The 21806-nt window shown below is 39.4% G+C and overlaps 1 protein-coding gene across 7 annotated transcripts in view; it reads left to right on the top strand.

Annotated features, from left to right (window-relative positions):
• LOC136874155 (zinc finger protein 595) overlaps nucleotides 1-21806 on the top strand; it is a 127965-nt gene that overhangs the window by 43724 nt on the left and 62435 nt on the right. For all 7 annotated transcript variants that reach the window (XM_067147726.2, XM_067147725.2, XM_067147722.2 and 4 more), the window contains one exon: nucleotides 14174-14310. In XM_067147726.2, the coding sequence (XP_067003827.2) occupies nucleotides 14174-14310 (137 nt within the window). The remainder of the gene's footprint in view (nucleotides 1-14173; nucleotides 14311-21806) is intronic.

Below are 21806 nucleotides of genomic sequence, written 5' to 3'. Positions count from 1 at the left end.
TTCCTACGCTACCATTGCAAGAGGCTGGTGTGACCGTTGCAACTCCAGGGAAGCATTAATGTTCAAAATCCTGCAGTACAGTATCAATCACTGATACGGTATCATGCTTTTTTCAGTATACTAAGCTAATTCTAGTTGTATGTCATCAGAAATATAGGTAATAATGTTCAGCTCTCAAAACTTGCCCGGCAGGTAAAGTCTTATCGGGTCCTCGAAGTGGCCGATACGTTACGCGCCAGTAAATATGTATTGTGCTACCGATAGTGTTACTTGGGAGTGGTCGAACGGAAACTTCCTTTATCTCATCATACACGCAGTACAAATAACTATTTCAATGAAATTTGCTGCAATGCAGCAAAGGAAAGTATACTGTAGGAAATAATGCAGTACAGATAACTATTTCAATGAAATTTGCTACCTTACAGCGAAAAAGTATACTGTAGGAAATAAACTCGCCTAGTAACGGATATCTGTTTGTCTCATCACACATGCTTTGCCAAAAGTCATCACCAAGAAATCAATCTAGAATGTTTTTAGCTGTAAGTTCAATGTTTTGAAAAATAGGACTTGCCCTAGGAATTCCCGTAAATTGCACTTTTGTAGGAATATCTTTTAGTGGTCACGTAGATTTCCACTTCCATTCTTTTACTTTCTGTTTTTTGTTACGGTGCGCAGGAACATCTACAGTCGCAATATTTACGTCTGCTTCATCACTCATATCATTATCACTAACTTCACCAACTGCATTCACTAGAAGAACTTTCAGATGTACCATAATCTTCATCACAGTCACTATCTAGTAACATATTCACAACTTCCTACTCGGTTATAGCTTTACGTGCGCTCACTTTTACTGACTGAGTAATCGTGACAACAGCTGTTCAACTATCTTCAAATACAGCAGTTATTCACCGAAAGATAATGTGAATACAGTAATAAGAGACTTCCTTGTAATACTGTATAAAGAAGCATTTTAATGCCATCTGTTGAATTGATAATCAGTTACTTCACTGTTCTGTCGATAACACAGGGCATGGCATTGCCCTGTCGATTCAGCAGTTAGGTAAGCCAATGGGTTAAGAAGGAAGCCATATAAGAAAATAACCAAAGGAACATATAAAAACATGTAAACATATCAAATTCACTACTCTTTTTGTACTACAACTGTACCTCCGTCCCTCTCTGGATCAGTGGTAGCGTTGGCCTCCGGTTCCCAAGATCGCATGTTCAAACTCAGTGGATGTAGTCAAGTCGGATTTTTGAAGGGCGGACTTAAGTCCATTCGATACTCCATGTTGTACGATGTTGACATGTAAAAAAATTTCTGATGATGCATTTCGTGTTAACCCAACAAAATTCATTAAAACTCAGTCATAGATGCCCAAGAGAGATTTGATTTACTCCGTCATCTAGTTGGCCTAGAGTAAACTGCAACATTGAAATTGATGAGCAGGCAGCCAGATGGCATCAGATTAAAATGCCTGCACATGGTAGCTGAGGCCACACAGTTATATATATATAAATGGAAGTCGGTTTTGAAAATAAACGTGAATTAATGAGGCACTTCCAGGCATCTTAGATACTTAAAACTCACTACCAGAGTAGTGGATGACCTCAGGATCCCTAAGAAATAAAAAATTCCAGAAGGTCTCCAAGGGGGCCAGGCTGGGGGGGCATTTCCAGATTTGAGGCTCAGCACAATCTGCCAAATGAGCGAGAAAATTGAAATTAGGCATAATTGTAGCTTTTAGCCTGTAACCGATGGAAAAATTCCAAAATGTTTAAATTTTTCCCTTTTTACCCCCAAAAGTATCTAAATATGAAGGCAATTTTAGTGACATTACAGACCTTCATTTTGAGGTATTTGGTAGCTAAACAGTAAGTCATATCACAAAACAGATAGCAACAGTCATGGCTCAACCGAGCAAGTTGGCCGTGCGGTTAGGAGTGCGCGGCTGTGAGCTCGCATCCGGGAGATAGTGGGTTCGAATCCCACTGTCAGCAGCCCTGAAGCTTTTCCGTGGTTTCCCATTTTGACACCAGGAAAATGCTGGGACTGTACCTTAATTAAGGCCACAGCCGCTTCCTTCCCATTCCTAGGCCTTTCCTGTCCAATCGTCACCATAAGACCTATCTGTGTCGGTGCAACGTAAAGCAACTAGCAAAGTCATGGCTCAATTTGGAGCGATCTACAACTTTGGTCCTATGGCTTTGTCGTATCCCAATCCTTTATATGTTGAATAGAGCTGCATTTCTCGATTTTGGATAATTTTGTAATTTTTACAAGTGTATTTTATTGTTTGACACACTTATAGAAAATATAGTCATCAAATTTGGCATGCACATTGACACGACCGATGGCCATATGTGAGCCAAATTTCATGATTCTAGCTTCCACATAAGTATCCGGAAAATAATGTAGTGTGTTAAATTTTTATCCAAATTTCACCCTTTTCAAAGTTTCTAACTCAATCTAACCCATAAATATGGGAGATGCAAGAAAATGTCATACAACCAAACACGTAGAGCGGTAAAAAGGGTGTCTGATGGCGCAATCTGTTTGTCAATGTGTCGTACTGTTTAGGACCAATAAACCTCAAAATGGAGGTCTCCACATATAAAGGGGCACATGCTTATTATATCTATATAAATATAAATGGAAGTCTGTTTTGAAAATAGATGTGAATTAATGAGGCACTTTGAGGCATCTTAGAAACTTAACTCGCTACCAGGGTAATGACCTCAGGATTCCTAGAAAAATCGAAGATTCCAAAAAGTCCCCAAGGGGGCCATTCCCCCTCTCCCCAAGTCAAGATGGCAACACAATCTGCCAGACAAGCTAGAAAATTGAAATTTGGCAAAATTGTAGCTTTTAGCCTGAACTGACAGAAAAATTCAAAACTTTTTCAATGTTTCACTGTTTAGCTCCGAAAAATATCGAAATATGGTGGCAGTTTTAATGATGGGGCAGACGTTTGGTTCAAATTGTATCACAAAACAGATTGCAATCGTGCCTCAATTTGGAGAGATGTACAACTTCGGGCCTATGACTTTTTGTTGTATCTCGATCCCTTATATGTTAGATAGAGCTGCATTTCTCGATTTTACCGAGCTCGATAGCTGCAGTTGCATAAGTGCGGCCAGTATCCAGTAGGCATAGATATCAAGGATAATTTAATAAAAAACCACCTAATTCAATACTTTCCACGTTTAATGTGGTTATTATCTACATGATTTTATGTAGACTTATTTGGTCAGGTACATGTTTCACCCATTATTTTGGGCATCTTCAGCCTGTAAACAACCTTTAGGTCAAGGTTTGGGACCTTTTCAACCAATATAAATATACCAATATATACACTATATACAATATATACATTATATACAATATATACAAACATTAACGAACTCTTAAGATGGGTAACATAAGTTAATACAGTTAAGTTTTTTGGTCCTAATCTATCTAATATGAAAAATGTCCAAAACTAAAATGGATCTTCTTTTCGGTAAAGAGGATTACATATCGGGGTTTATGTGACCTCTATATCATATTAAGTTCTTGACGTACCGTGTCTGGTGACAGGATGTGTTGTCAACAATAAGTGGAGATTTGAACTGATTGTTGCTTGTAGGTTGGTCAAGATTGAAAATATAAATTTAAATTAAATGTGTTTTAACTTGGCAGTTCTATTCTGGTTAACTTAAAATGTTCAAAAATAAAAATAAAATGAAACGGATCTTTTTTTTATTTTTAAATCATAAGTCTTGAGAAAGGGTGATATTAAAACTGGGGCTTATTTGACCCATGATTTTCATTTTCATGTTCTTGACGTAACTAATATTTAAATGTGTTGTCATGCACAAGTGGAGATTTAAAAAGCCGATTGTTGTAGGTAGACTGAAGACAGGCTGAAGATGCCCAAAATAATGGGTGAAACATGTACCTGACCAAATAAGTCTACATAAAATCATGTAGATAATAACCACATTAAACGTGGAAAGTATTGAATTAGGTGGTTTTTTATTAAATTATCCTTATTATCTATGCCTAACGTCATCTTCAATACGGAACAATAATGAGAGTTGTTACTTGCAGTATCCAGTAGTCGGGGGGATAGTGGCTTTGAGCCCCACTGTCAGCAGCACTGAAGATGGTTTTCCGTGGTTTCCCATTTCACACCAGGCAAATGCTGGGGCTGTACCTTAAATTAAGGCCACGGCCGCTTCCTTCCCACTTCTAGCCCATTCCTGTCCCATCGTTGCCATAAGACCTATCTGTGTCGGTGTGACGTAAAACAACTTGAAAAAAATTCTCGATTTTAGGTAAATTTTTGTAATTTTAAAAATTGTCTTATAGTTTGACACACTTATAGAAAAGGTATAATCAAATTTCTATTTTGAAAATTGGCACAAACAGTTGCCATATGCGAGCTAAATTTTATGATTCTACCTGCCACATAAGTATGCAAAAATGAAGGCAATGTGTGAATACTGTATCCAAATTTCACCCTATTCAAAGTTTCTAACTCAATCTAATGCATAAGTAGAGAAGATACGAGAAAATGTCATAGGACCAACCCTGTAGACCATTAAATTTCGCCTCGGATGGTGCAATCCACTTATCGATATGAGGTACTGTCTAGGAGCAGTTAATCTCGGAATGTAGATCTGCACTTACAAATGTGCATATACATTCGTATGTCTAGCAGACGGCAAGGGAACATGCTATTTTGGTCAAAACTCCCTCATCTAATTGTGTCTGGCAGTAGGCAAGGGTGCCCGCCATTATAAGCATAATTCCCCAACTAGATTGTGACTGGCAGTTGGCAAAGTGGCCTGCTGTTATAATCGAAACTCCACAACTTGACTGTGACTGGCAGTGGGAAAGATGGCCTGCTGTTATAATGACTGTCGTACTCTCCAACTCGATTGTGACTGGCGGTGGGCATGGGGGCCTGCTATTGTAATGGAAAAACTCCATCTCGATTGTGAATGGCAATAGGCAACTTCCAAACTCGACTCTTAATGGCAGTGGAAAAGGGGGCTGCAGTTGTCGTTCCAACTTGACAACACGCACCTTACATTGGAAGGAACGTACGGGGTCCTTCCCGTGGTGTTTTTCAGGATAACGCTTACTCACCGTGTGTACAGTAATTTGTGTAGAAATCCATGTAATGTAGAATACTGTAGTGAATCACAGGTACATTTGCTAGTTGCCACCGCCGCCGTCGCCCCCCCCCCCCCCCCTCCCTTAGTAACACTCTTAATTACGGCCAGATGTTGATGACCTGTAAAATGACCTTAATTATTTCTAAAATGACCTAATAAAGATGATCAATTTATTTCAAAATAATTGCACGTTCTCCTCCAACTTTCATACACTGTTATTAACAGTAGTGTATTGGACCACATTTATTGGCTTACTGTACTTCTTATCATCGCCCCAATCACCTCAACATTTACACGCATTTAGAAATCAGTGATGAAGCCAATCTTCTTCTACTGCTTTCTCCACACCTGTGGGGTCATAGGTGCAAACTGTGGTGCACGCATATATTTGGCCCTGTTTTATGGCCAGACACCAACCCTATGTGGAGGGATGTAATCAGTATTGCGTATTTCTGTGGAGGTTGATAGTATGGTGTGTTGTCTGAATCTGAAGAGAGGAATATTGGGACAAATGCAAACACCCAGTCCTGGAGCCTGAAGAATGAATGATTTGGGTCTCGTAGCTGTGAGTTTGCATTCAGGAGATAGTGGTTTTGAACTGTTGATATATCTTCATTTCTACTCCTTACACCGGTTTAGGTAATCAAATTACACTGGCTGAGCAAATGTCATGGGATAGCGGAGCACTGATGCGCAGGTGGGTTGTCTGCGCATCACACGCCCCCTGTGCAAGCGGCAGTTGTATAGCAGACCTTGTGAGCAGTGGCTGTGCATGTGACAGGTGTAACATGGAACGTCGTCGTGAGCTGACACCGTTCGAACGGGGTATGGTGGTCGGTGCCCAACAGATGGGAAGTGCGATTTCGGAAGTGGTGCGGGAATTCGGCTTCACACGATCAACCGTGTCCAGGGTGTATCATGAATGGTTGAATGCAGGTGTCACCGTCCACAACAGATGAACGACCAGCCGTCCAGCCACTCTCGATGACCATGACCGGCGACATCTGAGACGGATTGTCAATAGTGACAGATGGGCAACCGTGCAACAAATCACGGCTCAGTTCAACACAGGCCGTGCTAGACACGTCTCACAGTGGACAATTCGTAGGAACATGGGTTCTATGGGGTATGGGAGCCGGCACCGCACACGGTGCCACTGTTAACCCAATGTCATCGGGCACGACAACGCGCATTTGTCGCCAGTTACCAGACATGGACACTGGAAAAATGGCATAACGTGATATGGTCAGATGAACCACGATTTCAGCTGCACCATGCCGATGGGAGGCACTGTGTATGGCGCAGACCACATGAAGCGATGGATCCTGCCTGCCTCGAAGGTGTAGTCCAGGGCGCTGGTGTCCCTGTTATGGTGTGGGGTGCATTTTCCTGGTATGGAATGGGCCCCCTAGTTGTTCTGGAAGAGACTTTGAATGGTACGCGATATGTTGAGCTGCTCGGAGACCATCTCCACCCATTTTTGGCCTTCCAGCGCCCAGACGGTTCTGCGGTGTTTCAAGATGATAACGCGCCGCCACATCGCTCCCACGTCACCCGGGAATGGTTCCAGGAACATGCAGCGGAGTTCCAACGACTGCCATGGCCACCCAGGAGCCCCGATATGAATCCTATCGAGCATATCTGGGATGTCCTGGAACACAGGCTCCGTGCCATGGATCCTGCACTCACGAACAGACAGCATTGTGGGCCGCTCTGCAAACGATTTGGTGTCAGCTGCGTCCAAAGGACTACTAGGGACTTGTTGACTCACTTCCATGGCGTCTCACTGCAGTTCGCAGGGCCAGAGGAGGCCCCACACGCTATTAGGGGACTATCCCATGACATTTGCTAAGTCAGTGTATACCATAGAAGCACCAGCTTCGTCACACACATCCTTTTATTATGAACTGTTATCGACAACTGACTATCACACATACCAAGCAATTCAAACGGTCAAAGAACAAAACAAACGAAGATTAACCACTCGACACAATTTACATGAGTTGCCAGCACATAACCTTAAAGTTGTTTTCTGATAACTAATACAAGATATAATACATGACATTTTATTTTTATGAGAAAATAACATACCCACTCCCCCCCCCCCTTTTTCTCAAAATAAAAAAACTACTCTTCAATCAATTATCCTCTCATTACAATCCCATAAACCTACAGAGTTGGCTGTGCGCGTAGAGGCGCGCGGCTGTGAGCTTGCATCCGGGAGATAGTAGGTTCGAATCCCACTATCGGCAGCCCTGAAGATGGTTTTCCGTGGTTTCCCATTTTCACACCAGGCAAATGCTGGGGTTGTACCTTAATTAAGGCCACGGCCGCTTCCTTCCAACTCCTAGGCCTTTCCTATCCCATCGTCGCCATAAGACCTATCTGTGTCGGTGCGACGTAAAGCCCCTAGCAAAAAAAAAAAAAACCTACAGAAGCTCTTTTAAGTTTGTTGCTTGATAAATTCTTTGTGAACAAGTCTGCAGAATTTCTCTCTGATGCTACATATACAAACTCAATGAACCCCGTTTCTACTAGTTCTCTACATACATGGTGCATGATGTCAATATGTTGTGACCTTTCACTCATATTATGGTTTTTACTCAATTTAATCGCTGCTGCATTGTCAGCAAAAACTTTACTAGGCATATCCATAAACCTTTCCAGCCCTAGCTCTGATAGCAAATCTTTCATCCAAGTTACTTCTCGAGATGCCATTGCCATGTATTCAGCATCCATGGTAGATCTAGCAATGCAACTCTGTTTCTTACTATACCATGATACTGCTCCCCCTGCTACTGTGGTTACATACCCACTCACTGATCTTCTTGACTTAGTATCTCCTCCCCAATCTGCATCACAGAACACTTGTACTGTCTCCTCACAATTTTTGAAATACAACTTTAAATCTCTAGTACCACATTCATATCTCGTGATATGCTTCACCTCTTTCCATTCTCTAATCTTAGGTTTTTGACAATTTTGACTAACTTTACTTATCACAAATGCAATGTCAGGTCTAGTATTATTTGACAAATATATCAAACTTCCTACTGAACTGCAATAGGTGGTACAATCAAATTCCTGCTCATCATTTTCAGCTGCTGAATACCCACTTGGTAAAATAGTCTTACTCGGTTTACAGTCACGCATGGAAAAGTCAGCAAGTAATTTGTCAATGTACAAACTTTGACTCAACATAACCCCTTCATTTGTCTGTTCTGTTTTTATTGACAGTAAGTTTGTTGCTTTCCCTAGATCTTTAATCTCTAACTCATCTGCCAACCTTATTTTAACCAACTTAACAACCTCGTTGTTACCTATTACAATTATGTTGTCGACATACAAGGCATCTTTAGTACCTGCCTCGTACCCTATCATAACGCATGGCTCTGCTCTGGGATCTAACTTCCTGCTCTCTGCTCTCACAGCCCATGCCTGACATCAAAATACTTTCAATCTACCTGTTTCTTCCTCATCTAACTTCCTATTGAACTACAGTTCATACAGTATCTGAAAATTTATTGCTGAGGATGGGCACCTGTTTCTTAATTACACTGCAGTCATTACCGCTTCTCCTCACAATTCTTTTGGTAACCCAGACTGGATCAATAGACATCGAACAGTATCAGACATCGTTCTATTGTGCCTCTCTGCTAATCCATTTTGTTGTGGAGTGTACAGTACAGACCTCCTATGAGTAATACCACATTTTTGCAATTGTGCTTGAAACCTGCTACATGTATACTTTGTACCATTGTCAAATTGCACTACCTTAATACCTACACCATGTAACTTTTCTGCCTTTGCCTGATACCTATCAAACTCCTCCAACACGTCATCCTTATTTTTCACACATACAGCCACATTAAATCTGGAGTATTCATCAGTCATAGTTACAACATATTGAGCTTTCCCAAGTGATGGTGGACTAATTTTTCCAACTACATCAGTGTGCACAACATCAAGTGGTTTTTCTCCCTTACGCTCACAAGACTTAGGTACTCCCTTGTTACTTAGTTTCCCCCACTGATCTCTATACATGGATTGCTGATGGCAGCTCTCCGCTGCAGGAGAAAGTACGCCAAGCTGAGTGCGCGGTCCGCCATGTTGGTGTACCCATCCTACAGCTCTCCTTATGGGGAAGCAATGATAATATAATCAATTTTAAATCGCAATTAATGGCGCATTGGAATAATTAAAAATATAGGGACATGTTCACTCAAAGCATAAGGACATTGGGAACACCGACACGTCATTCGGAGGTCAGTAAATCTCCGGGATAGCAATAAAAATGAGTGTATAATAACGGCCAACAAATATTAACTTAGATGCTGAATACATGCAATTAGCGATCGGTAATACAATACAAGTGAAAAACAGTTTCTGGAAACATTGCTGTAAATTTTATACATGTATGCCACAAAATTATGCATTCTGAATTTTTCGTACTTTTAGCCACAAACTCTGTTTTTCTTCTTATTCATACAAAAATAGCCCTATTCTTCCTCTTTCAGAAAATGTTTTTATTTTAGTAATTCCGGCTTGTTTAAAGCTTGTAGAAGTCATTTAATATGAGCCCGCAGGGCATTTAAAAGCACAGAACCACACCCACTTCTCCTGTAACGGTATAATGATAGTTTACTGTGTGTTTTTCACTGGATATTCAAGTATTTCGTGGCGTATTTTCCGTAGGAGTACACTTCGGCATGCTGACAGTCACTTGTTTACTACGTAATCAATACAATTACGTTATGGTAGGAAATATTGTAATTTGAACTGACGGAGAGAATGTTGTACCTCCTCGAAATAGTACTCAGTTGAGTATATCTGCCACACATGTATCTTTGATAGTTGAAATACATTATGTATTTGTATTTTTTACATTTAGGAATTCATATTTGTGTTAATCGTAGTAGTACAAGCATGGTCCCTTGTTTGTTTATATTTTACTAACATGCTGAAGTAACATGGTTTCAATTCAGCAAGTGAAATATCTCAACTAGTGATTTTTCATTGATGTATTTCATCTTAATTCCTTTGGAAATGTGTGGGGTATTGCAATAACACGGCATAGAATACTTGTGGAACTACAGTCAGGAGGGCTGGCGTCACTGAACTAAGCATAAACAAAGCAAGCGCGCTCCTTGTGGTCTACTGCATCGTGCGCTTGCTGCCATGTTACTATGCCAGTCATCTTCTATTCAGCTTACTGCTACCCAAGCTACCAGCGATCTCTGTATAGAGATCAGTGGTTTCCCCTGAATGCATACAGAGCAAGTATTAATATCATTAGGCCTACTTCTTTTCAATTCTAACCTAGGCAATTTAAATAAAGCTTCAGAATGTACATGTCCATATCTCTCATGCCACAACCTAACCTGGCCAACACTTTTAAATGCTACATTATTATTACATTCTTGATCTATTATATGGTCACAATCACTCACAGCTACAATATCATTTCTCCCCTCTATCTGTACTACATACACATCATTCCTCCTGTTTGCAATAGACAATGTTTCATCTCCATTCTTATCTACAACCACTGCTTTCTCACCTGCAAATCCTACTTTGAAACCTTTGCTGGTTAACTTACCAACTGATATTAAATTTGCACCTAAGTTTGGTACATACAACACGTCTTTAAATATAATTGTCCATCCTGTTGACATTTTTACTTTCATCTTACCTGTACCTCTAATATCCAGCTTACTGTTATCTCCTATTTCTACATTCCCAGTTACATTTGTTGACATGTCTATAAACATCCCCTCTGTTGGACACACATGATGGGACGCACCTGAATCGAACAGCCGATCTCTAATTTTCTCAGGTCCTACAGAAACTATCATACTCATTGCTTTATCTACTGCATGAATAATTTCTGAGCTTACCACTTTTCCACTCGCATTCACTGATTCACTCTCCTGTGATGATTCGTCACTCTTCATTGTTGGACATACTTTAGAATAATGTCCTGACTTACCACAATTGGAGCACTTTTGGGTACTGCGACAATGTTTAGATACATGTCCCTATTTACCGCAATTGTAGCAACTATACTGTTTTCCTCGTCCCACGTCTTCTTTCTTGATATATCACTTCTGTTGAACAATCGTGGCCTGAGCTTCATCCTCCTCATGTTTTCCAGTGTCGTAAGCCTTTCCTCCATTTTGCTGAAGTTTCCTTCTGCTTTCCTCAGTGAGTAATCTCGCCTTCACCTTCGGTATTGTCAATTTCGCCAAATCAACTTCCAAGGAAGGTATACAACCTGCATATTCCCCTGTAAGATTTCCGATGATTCCTGCAACTTGTTGATCTGTGAAATCGTATCCGGCTTTACTCATTCTCCTCCTTAATTTATTTATTTTTGTGAAGTATTCTTGAACGCTCATGTCCTTGGGCTTCACAAAATGAGTTAACTGTTTCAGGATCATAGCACCATTCACTAGCCCTCTGTCATTGCACAACTCGTCCAGTTTTTCCCTTATCCCACTCTGATGAGTCTAGTGTCAGACCTAAGATGAAACGCTGGTTAATAGAGCAAATACCTGAAAAGCCTTACATCTGATCTGTTTTTGATATTATTTTCAAATATGTCAGAGAAAATTTTGAAAGTGACATTGCAGATATTGAATCAGCGAAAAACGTAAAGCGAAAAATTCTAAATTCCCATGGAGGAATTTGATATTTTTCACCAATAGAGCATGTCAAAAATTTCAAAAACAGATAAGAATTTTCCATTTGGAATTGCTAGGCGGGCAATAATTCCATTGTGGAAATTTATCTCCCGTATGCAGTTATCAGACTGTGCCTCTTATAAGGGCTTCTGATAAGTTCACCTGCATACACCCCAGCGTCAGTGGGTAGGGTCTGACACATCCCACTCTGATGAGTGTAGTGTCAGACCTAAGATGAAACGCTGGTTAATAGAGCAAACGCCTGAAAAGCCTTACATCTATGGAATTTTCCATTTGGAATTGCTAGGCGGGCAATAATTCCATTGTGGAGATTTATCTCCCGTATGCAGTTATTGGACTGTGCCTCTTATAAGGGCTTCTGATAAGTTCACCTGCGTACACCCCAGTGTCAGTGGGTAGGGTCTGACACATCCCACTCTGATGAGTCTAGTGTCAGACCTAAGACAAAACGCTGGTTAATAGAGCAAACGCCTGAAAAGCCTTACATCTGATCTATTTTTGACATGCTCTATTGGTGAAAAATATCTAATTCCTCCATGAGAATTTAGAATTTTCCATTCGGATATTTGAAAATAACCGCTAAAGCGATCACATTGTTTCGCGCTCGCCGTCTTGTTTCTATCTGATATAGTTGACAACCTGGGGTATCCTCATACCCTATTACTGATTCCCATACATCTTTCAACAACAGCTCTTATTTCACCTTCAATGCCCACGAAAAATAGTTCTCTACTGTAAGCTTGGGCACACTTCTATTCAGTGTTTCTTCACCGGTCCACGAGGTCGCCATTTTTCCCGTCAATAACGTCACAACTTCCTTCATCCGTTAATTCTTGTTACTCCATTTCAACTTATATTGCCCGGAATGTACTGCGGCGTTTTGGCGCTCTGGAGCTCTGGGCCCATAACCTGTTGATATATCTTCATTTGTACTCGTTACACCGGTTTAGGTAATCAAATTATACCGTAGAAACACCAGCTTCATCACACACATCCTTTTATTACGAGCTGTTATCGACAACTGACTATCACACACACCAAGCAGTTCAAACGTTCAAAGAACAAAACAAACGAGGTTAAACTACTCGACACAATTTACCTGAGTTGCCAACACATAACCTTAAAGTTGTTTTCTTATAACTAATACAAGATATAATACATGATATCTATTTTTATTTTTATGAGAAAATAACATTCCAACATGAACCCCTCCGTTGGCAGACCGTCGAGGGTTTTCCGTGTTTTCCCATTTTCACATCAGGAAAGTGCTGGGGTTGTACTTAATTAAGGCCATGGTCGCTTCCTTTCCACTGCTAGCCCTTTCCTATCTCATCGTTGCCATAAGATTTATCTGTGTCGGTGTGACGTAAAACAAATTTTAAAAGAAATTGGAGGTTATGTGACTTTCTCAACAGTCATGTAAAATAACAAGCTTATTATTTTATTCTTTTGTTCACTAGTTGTTAATTTATAAAACGGTACAATATGGATATGTGCTAGGATTATTGCTACATCGGTCTTCTGAATAACATATAAATGAAGTTTTTTATGTGTGTGGGGACTTTGACATAACTGTATATATAAAGGTCCATTCACAATTAAATTTAAACATAAGCATGTAACATAAAAATCACATGCATGATTGCATGTAAAGGAAACATTCACAATGGAAATCTGAACTGTACATAATAACCAATCACAGATAAGAATAAATGACCAGTTGAATGAAAATAGGTCATCTACAGATAGTACTAAACTAAATAACACTTGCATTATTATTTAACTGTAATTAAATTTACCTTTAGAATTCATTTTATGAGATCATTATGCATTTTTTTCGATGTTGCATTCTTACAAGATTTTGTTTTATAAGCAAGGATGCGATTGATGCAACATAATGAATCTCTCTTCAAACGATGCCATAATTCAACTGGTGAAGCATTGCTCTTTCATCAGTTGATTTCTACATTTGACAAGATGCAGACAAAGCTTGGAATTTGCTGTCATATACGTTAATGTAGTATATTACAGTGTCATCGTGATTGGCCCCATTGAAAAACCTGGTCATCAGCTTCTGTGTTTATTTTTACATCTGATGTCCATTGTGAATGGACCTTAAAAGTGAAAAAACACACAAGTAAGGAAAATTACATTACATTAGTTTGAAAATCATATGGATTTCATTGAGCCGTAAAATAAAAAATACAACAGTATGAAAAATGCACAAGTGAAAAACTCATTGGTTAAGAGTTTTTTTGTTGTAATTATTGAGCTAGATTTCCGATTTGATAACTTTACAGGTGAGCCGTAAGGATTCGTTGCCTAAGCAAGTATGTGATACTTGTATTCATCAACTGAAGAGATCAGCAAAGTTTTCATTTTCTGTCTTACGTGCTGAGTACCTGCTCAGAGAACTCCTAACTTCTCAAAGCTTTGGGTAAGTTATATCTATACAGTATTTCTGCCCAAATGTATGAGTCTGGCGTGTAACATCCTGAAGCTGTTGTGACTCTGATGAGCAATTGAATTAGAGATATCTGTCTTGTGTTGTGTAACACCTTGTTTCACCCTGATGAGTGTGGCGATGTAGTGAAACATGGACTCGACAAGACAGTAGAAGTGTTGGGGGACCATACTGATCCATGATTGCTGTGCAGCCTCCCATAATGCATGGAGATTGTTCAGAGTATGGGCCAGGGTGTCTACATCTCTCTCGATAGCATCCCAGATGAGCTATAGAGGGCTGAGGTCGGGTAACCTTGACGGCCAAGCAAGAATCTTGTTCTCCGTAGTGTGTTCATCAAACCAATCAGCCATAGTCCAAGTTAGATATGTTAGTGCATTGTCTTTCTGTAGTTACAGCTGATGAGGGACGTTGGTAGATGTATCAGAAATTCATTTCATCCCATGTGAACAGTCCTCATACAATATACATTTACCTAGCCTACTGTAGGGCCGTTTCAATAAATGCAGCTATCTCTGATTTAATTGCTCATCAGTGTATATTGCTAGTATCTAAAGCAGTTTGTGCATATTTTAGTTCTCTGTAGTGCTTTTAGGTTTTTATGTAACTACATGTGTTGTGGAGTATTTTGAAAACAAATACACATTTTAGCATTATGGAATGCTTTTGGGACACCATTCTTGTTCCAGTTCCTGAAGCCATGATCACTGCTTAACCAAGCACTAGTAGTCCTGTGACACTGAAGGAAAGAACAGCAAGAAAAATAGACATATTAAAGTAGTAATTTGTATGCAATGTCCACAGATATGTTGAGAACAGTTTAGCAAGAGGAGAAATTTTGAAGATGGCTAAAATATTGAAACTTGATCGGAGGACAGTCTCCAATATAGTTCAGAGAGGCCTAGGGATGCCAAGAAAACCTGTTAACAAAAAGACAAATTTGCATATAATGGATGAGTTTTGCTGTGACTATTCAGCATGGGATTTATTGTTTTTTAAATTCTTTGATTAAGGTAAATGCATTGACTATGAGATTTACTAGCACAAAAATAAAAAATGTTTTGGACTTTCCCTATGAAGCAACTACACTTTGAGAACATTTATGGATACTTGGGTTTCTACTGTATGTCATCGCTTAGGATAAGAAGCCAATAATGGAAACCGTTGGCCCTCTGAGGATGTCAGGTTATTTCCCTCCACCCAACACTCATTATTGAGTCGTTGGCTGTATGGTCTACTCCACTACCTTAGCAGGGTCACCTGGCCAGACCAGTACTGTAAGTATTCCACTACAACTCATATGCTGCCAGCTGGAGGTCTAATGGATGTGGCGACTACATCCTGGATAGAATCTAGCCATCTGACAAGGAGGACCACGCCTGTCTGATATATTTCCCTTTCTATAGCAACTGGTATCCAGACTATCAGGCCCTCTCAGTAAGTTATTCGGTCTTTCTTCGTAATAGTTGTTTGCATTCTAGGATGTTGCAACAGGAACTCTTGCCATGATCCATCAATTTAAATAGGCCTAACTAATCAATCGATCAGTCATCATTGATCTGCATTTAGGGCTGTTGCCCAGGTGGCAGATTCCATATTAATTGTTTGCCTAGTCTTTATTGACAATCCTACCATCAGACAAAATCTGAAATGGGTGCAGAAAAAATATGGTAGGAACACTAATCTTCATGAACTTGACAATTTTGTGACCATAAACTTTCAAAAGCACTGTAGAACTAAGTAAGCTAGTATTTGCACTTATGTTGGGATTTGAATCCTTGACTGGCCAGCATGTAGTCTTGACAAACCCCATTGAGCATGTGTGGGATACGCTTGGAAGGAACGTCAGACAACATGACAACACTACCTTGGCACAATTGAAAACATCATTGCTAGAAGTGTGGGATCGCAACCCACTGGAGGCCATCCAACAACCTGTGAATGGAATGACTGAGCGTTTACAGGCAGTCATAGGCGCGAGGGGTGGAAACACCTGTTTCTAGTCACCAATGTCCTCATGAAGTTCAGTACAAACATTAACTTTGTTTTGTTTGGCCATAAGTTTAATAACAAATGACAGGCACCAACTGAAAAGAAAACTTTAAAAAAACCTGAAAATTGTCAAGAATTGCAAAATATAAGGAAATTTTGTGTTAATGATTGTTGTAAAATGTATTTTGGTATTTTCTATAGCTAGACATGCAGCTTTTCTAAAATTTAAATGAATATTGGAAAACCAATATATTTTGTGTAATGAATTAAGATTTTAGTTAAGAAATTAGTGTTCCACTTTTTTTTTTTTTCTTTTTTTTTTTTTTTTTTTTTTTTTTTTTTTTTTTTTTTTTTTTTTTTTGGTTCAGTGTAGATTTGGCTCTCTTCATCAATCTCATATGGTTTGGAAATTAGTATACAGTGAAATGCCATCGTTATTATTGATGCACAATAAATAGAATTGGTGGAGTTGGTAGGCAGGATGGGATTGAACATATTAGGAATTAGCAATGTTTGGGTAAAAGACACTCTTCTTTACTACTACAGTAGAACCCATTTTTAACAAATCTCTGGGGGATTTGATATTTCTTCCTTAAAAGGGGGTTCAAAGAAAATAGGCTATATATCACAAGAAATAATAATATATTTATGTTTTTAACTAATGTCATATCAAGAAATAATAAATGAACATATTAATACCAAAAATTTAAATTAACACAAGAATAACAGAAGATATCTACAAAACAGCAGACGTAACAAATTCCTTAGTGGACCATTGGGAGCACCCAACCTGCAGCAAGGAAAAGAGAAATGGGTATTACTGACTTGCAGTTTTAAATTGAAGGAACAGAGACCTAACATGATTTTAAAGAGATTTGTGAAAAATAGAGCATGAGAATAAGCCTATTAAGCTTCACTTTCTGAAATAGTCCAGTACAGTAGTTTGCTTCCTCTTGCCCAGATGTCTCACGGAAAGAAGTTTTCTCCCAATTTGGTTGAGACCCTTGCTGAAATCTTCATCAATGTTGAAGGAGGAGAAGTACCAGCAGACAATATTCAGTCCCTCCACTGCTGCCGCAAAGGTGGTTCTGCTGGATCCTCTTCCTCCTCCTCTTCTTCTTCTTCTTCCTCCTCTTCAGAACTTTGTCTTTATGTATCGTCACAAAAGGTCTCCAACATCCATCTGTGGTGCTGAGGTTAGGATATCATCATCACAAGTAACAAATTCTTTGAATGTTGTGGCACTCGAGTCCTTTGGTACAACCCCCCAATCTTCCCTAATGTCATCAGTAGTGTCATCTTCATTAAAAACTTCTGAAATGACTCCAAAACCTGCATGGCCAAAGCAGTTTTGAATAGTATTTGTTGTGACTAGTTGCCATGCTGCTACCAACATATGCATGGCTTGGACTATATTCAATTTCATTTCCTCATTTCTTTCGAGGAAAGAAATAGCTCTTTGAACCGGGGCCTTCCTGTACTTCACTTTCAGAGAATGAATAATGCCAAGGTCCAAAGGTTGGCTGATGACCTTAGATGTTAGGCCCCTTTAAACAACAAGCAAGATCCAAAGGCTGCAGGTGACTAGTGCAGTTAGGAGGAAAGAAAACCACTTTGATATTCCGCAGGAAAGATGTATCCGAAGGATGAGCAGGACATCTGTCTATGATCAGCACTATCTTCCTTCCTGCTGATCCCATCTTAGCATCCAAGCTCCGTAAAAATTTTAGAAATATCTTCGATGTCATTTGTTAAAATCATATTTACTTGGGAGTGTATGGGTGTTCTTGAAGCATCTTGGATTCTAAATTTTCCCGTTATTAGTAGGGATAATTTTTCACTCCCGCCACTGTTAACACATAAAAACGTTGTCAGTCTTTCTTTACTTTTTTTTTTTTTTTTTTTGCCTCCTTGGCATTTTTCTCGGCGAACAGCATATGTCTTGTACGGGAGCAAATTGTAAAACACTCACGTTTCTCCAGCATTATAAATATCATTTAGCATCATATCCTTCAAGAAGTCGAGGTAACGTATTCTTTTTCCAGTACACAACTGTATTGTCGTTAACTTTCGCAGTCTCGCTGCACATGTTTTGGAACAGAAGATGGTGCCATTCTTTAAAACAACCAAACCAGCCATTTAGAAGCATGGAAATCGACCAAACCCAGCATAAGTGCAACTTCTCAAGCTTTTTTAAAAGTATGTTCCTGTCAATTGAAGCGTTCTCACTCCTTTTTCCCACAAACCATTTAATTAAAATGTTTTCAAGTTCCTCGTACGGCGAAGAACGAATCTTCTTCCGTATTTTTACCCCAGAACCGCACTCCACTTCCGTGGTCAGAATTGCTTCCCTCTGCTTCATGATGCCAAATAGCGTAGAAGGTGCCAAGTCATATTTTTTTGCCATCTGTGACAGAGGTACTTGGCTATCCCTTTCAACATCACTAATGATGTCGATCTTTTGTTGAAGAGTCAGCTTCTTACGTTTAGCAGCCATAATGAACGTAGTCCGCCGTAACTTCCAGTACAACACTTATCACAGACACAAGTTACTTGTAGCACAACTTGCAACACAGGAACAAAAGCAGTGAAAGTTGCAGATATTCTTCAGTCTGTGCACTCCGTGTGATTCCTAAGCACTGATTGGTGCTGCGAGACGGAAATGCCTAGCCGGTGTAACAGTGCTGCAGCTTTAGGTTAAGGCAGCTGACCTCACTGGAGACAACTATTTAACTATCATTAGTGAATATTTTCCTTTTTCAGATAATGACTGGACATAGTATATCTAATATCATTATGGGATTACTCACACATTTTAAAATTTATTGTTATTGACTGCTGTTATTGCGGATGCTGAAAAATATGATGGTAGAAATGTCACAGGCTTGGTGTACGATATGAAATTAATCATTTTTGTGAATATTTTAAGGTTAACTAGTGACCCACCCCGACTTAAAACGGTCCTAACTCCCAAACCATTCATGCAAATTATGTACTTCAAAGATTATTTTAATCCTTAATGAGTCCTAGAGGAGGTTAGACACTTTGTTTGGATGTAAAATTTGGGGAAAATCTCTATTAATTTCTTTACGGTACGGTATTTGAAACTTTTTTTTTTTACCACCGACTATGAACTAAAATCGCTCTAAAGGTCAAATGGTTGGAGATAGGTATGTGCCCTCACAGACTTTTTTTGTAGAGCTTGAACAGCTCTACATTCATACGCTTACACTTGGGATCTATCGATGACGGTTCAGGCAGTATAGAATGCACTTTCATTTTGTTCAGTATCCATAGCCTTTTCAGTTTCTAATTGCTTTTAATCTTCTGAAATATATATTTCATTGTAAATCATGTGAAATTTGCAAGAGACCTTCCACCTAAAGGTTTGTATTTCGTGAAGTTACTTGCGTCTCGCAGCATGTACGCATACGTCAGTCATGCCTCTAGGCCATACAGCTAGTCTCGGCGGAAACCGCACTTTGCTCCCATACAGCCGTCATTCCGGTACTGCCTACAGTTCAGTGGAAATGACTAACCAACGGCATCTAGCATGACGGTGACTGCTGCTTGCCAGTAACTGATTTCCAAAGCCTGCACCAATTTATCATGGTTCCACCCATCGCTAAAGGAGCGCTTTAACACGTTAACTTTGGACTGAGACTTCGTGAAAATGGAAGTTAATTAACATTTCAAGCAAGTTTAGAAAAAATATCTTATCGCAAATTTTCGTTACAGCGGGATGTGCGATAGTAAATTATGTGAAATATATTCCTGAAAAACGGACTTTTCTTCATGTCGAGGTTTGTTAGAAGGGGGTTTAAATAACACTGTGCTTATGGCCATTTGGCTGGGCCTTACAAAAATCTTCGTTAAAAGCAGGCACGTTAAAACAGGGTTCTACTGTATCTGAAAAACTTTTAGTGACACTTCGTCTCAGTTATCTTAGAGATACGGATTGGCAGCCTATGACATCAAAGCCGAATCGATTATACATCGTTGGCGGTGTGATAGCAAAACTTTGAATACTATTATTTTTAAAAGGCAAGAAATATAGGTGAAAAATGAACTTTTGAAACCTATTGCAATGGCTGAGGATAGTCTAAGTATATCACATGAATACCTTAGAACTCTATGCACAGTGAGGGCTGAAAAATAATAGCAGACATGGAAGACTGCTGTGATAGAGGAAAAAGAAAATAAACAGTTGCACTTCCCCTTCAGTAAGTCGATTGAACCATCTGCTGCATATACGGAAAAATCTCTTTCCACAATTGAGAGAATTAAAACATTTCCTGCCTCTCTACTCACCTCTAGTAAAAAAAGTTAGGCCACTCTAACTATTTCATTATGATTGATGTTAAGCCGTAATTTGAGAATGACATACTTGGTTACAAGGGTGCAAATTGGTTCCTATGATAAAGGTTTGGAAAACTCATATCGATCACACAATCGATTCAATTCAGATTTCAGTTCCATTCAGTTGGCGTTCTACTAGAAAAGTTGAATTCCCTCCTTGCCCCTCATCCCCCTAAAACAAAGTGTCACTAAAAGTTCCATGGATAGTACTTGTCAAAAAGGGAGCGTGGAGTAAGAGTGCAAGCAAACATATTTAAAAGTTCCTAAATGCATACAGTGATAAAACTTTATAACCGTTTGTAACTTGTACATATATCCTCCCCTTAATCTCATTTCTTGATACAGAGTTGAGGATTAGGTGAGATAAATTGATATGGCATGATTTTGCAGCCGGATGCCCTTCCTGATGCCAACCTCACTTGAGCTAATGATGATGAAAAGAATGATGGTGAATGAAATTGGGTAAGGATGTGGAAGAAATTGGCTGGAGCCTATGAATAGGAACTGTCTCAGAATTTGCCTAAAGTGAAAATGGGAAACCACGGAAAACCATTCTCAGGACAATCAACGGTGAGGTTCAAACCCACAAAGCATCTCTGCTCGGTAACCATCTGAGAGGAAAAAGAAAGTGTTTAATGCAGACCACAACTTAATACAGTCTCATCACTGGGGGCTCAACTACGGTTGCTGATTAAGTAATAATTCCAAGATAATGAGTGCATTAGTACATCACAGTTATAAAATGTTGGAGATGATGTCTTGTGAACGGATATTTGATGTACGGTTTGAGGTACCAGGGTCTGTGCTCTGGTGTAACCTTGCTGTGCAGTGATAAAGTTAACACTTCTGATCCATAATGTTATTGGTTGCAATGTTATCACCTAAAATGTTAAAAAATAATCACATTCAGTGGCATTTTTTCAAGCAGAGTAACATAATGTCAGTTTGTTAACAAATATAAATATTTGCTTCAGGAAGGTTGTTGAGCATTGTCCCACATCCTGAGGCTCACTTAGTCCATTCCCTTACAATGATGGATGCAGCCATTGAGTGTATTTAAATTGGAAATACAATGCTCTGACTAGATTTATTTTTATTGTGGCTTTCCAAATTAACAT

The sequence above is a fragment of the Anabrus simplex genome, chromosome 5, assembly GCF_040414725.1.
Source record: "Anabrus simplex isolate iqAnaSimp1 chromosome 5, ASM4041472v1, whole genome shotgun sequence".
NCBI lineage: Eukaryota > Metazoa > Arthropoda > Insecta > Orthoptera > Tettigoniidae > Anabrus > Anabrus simplex.
This window is presented reverse-complemented; position numbering and strand designations above follow the sequence as displayed.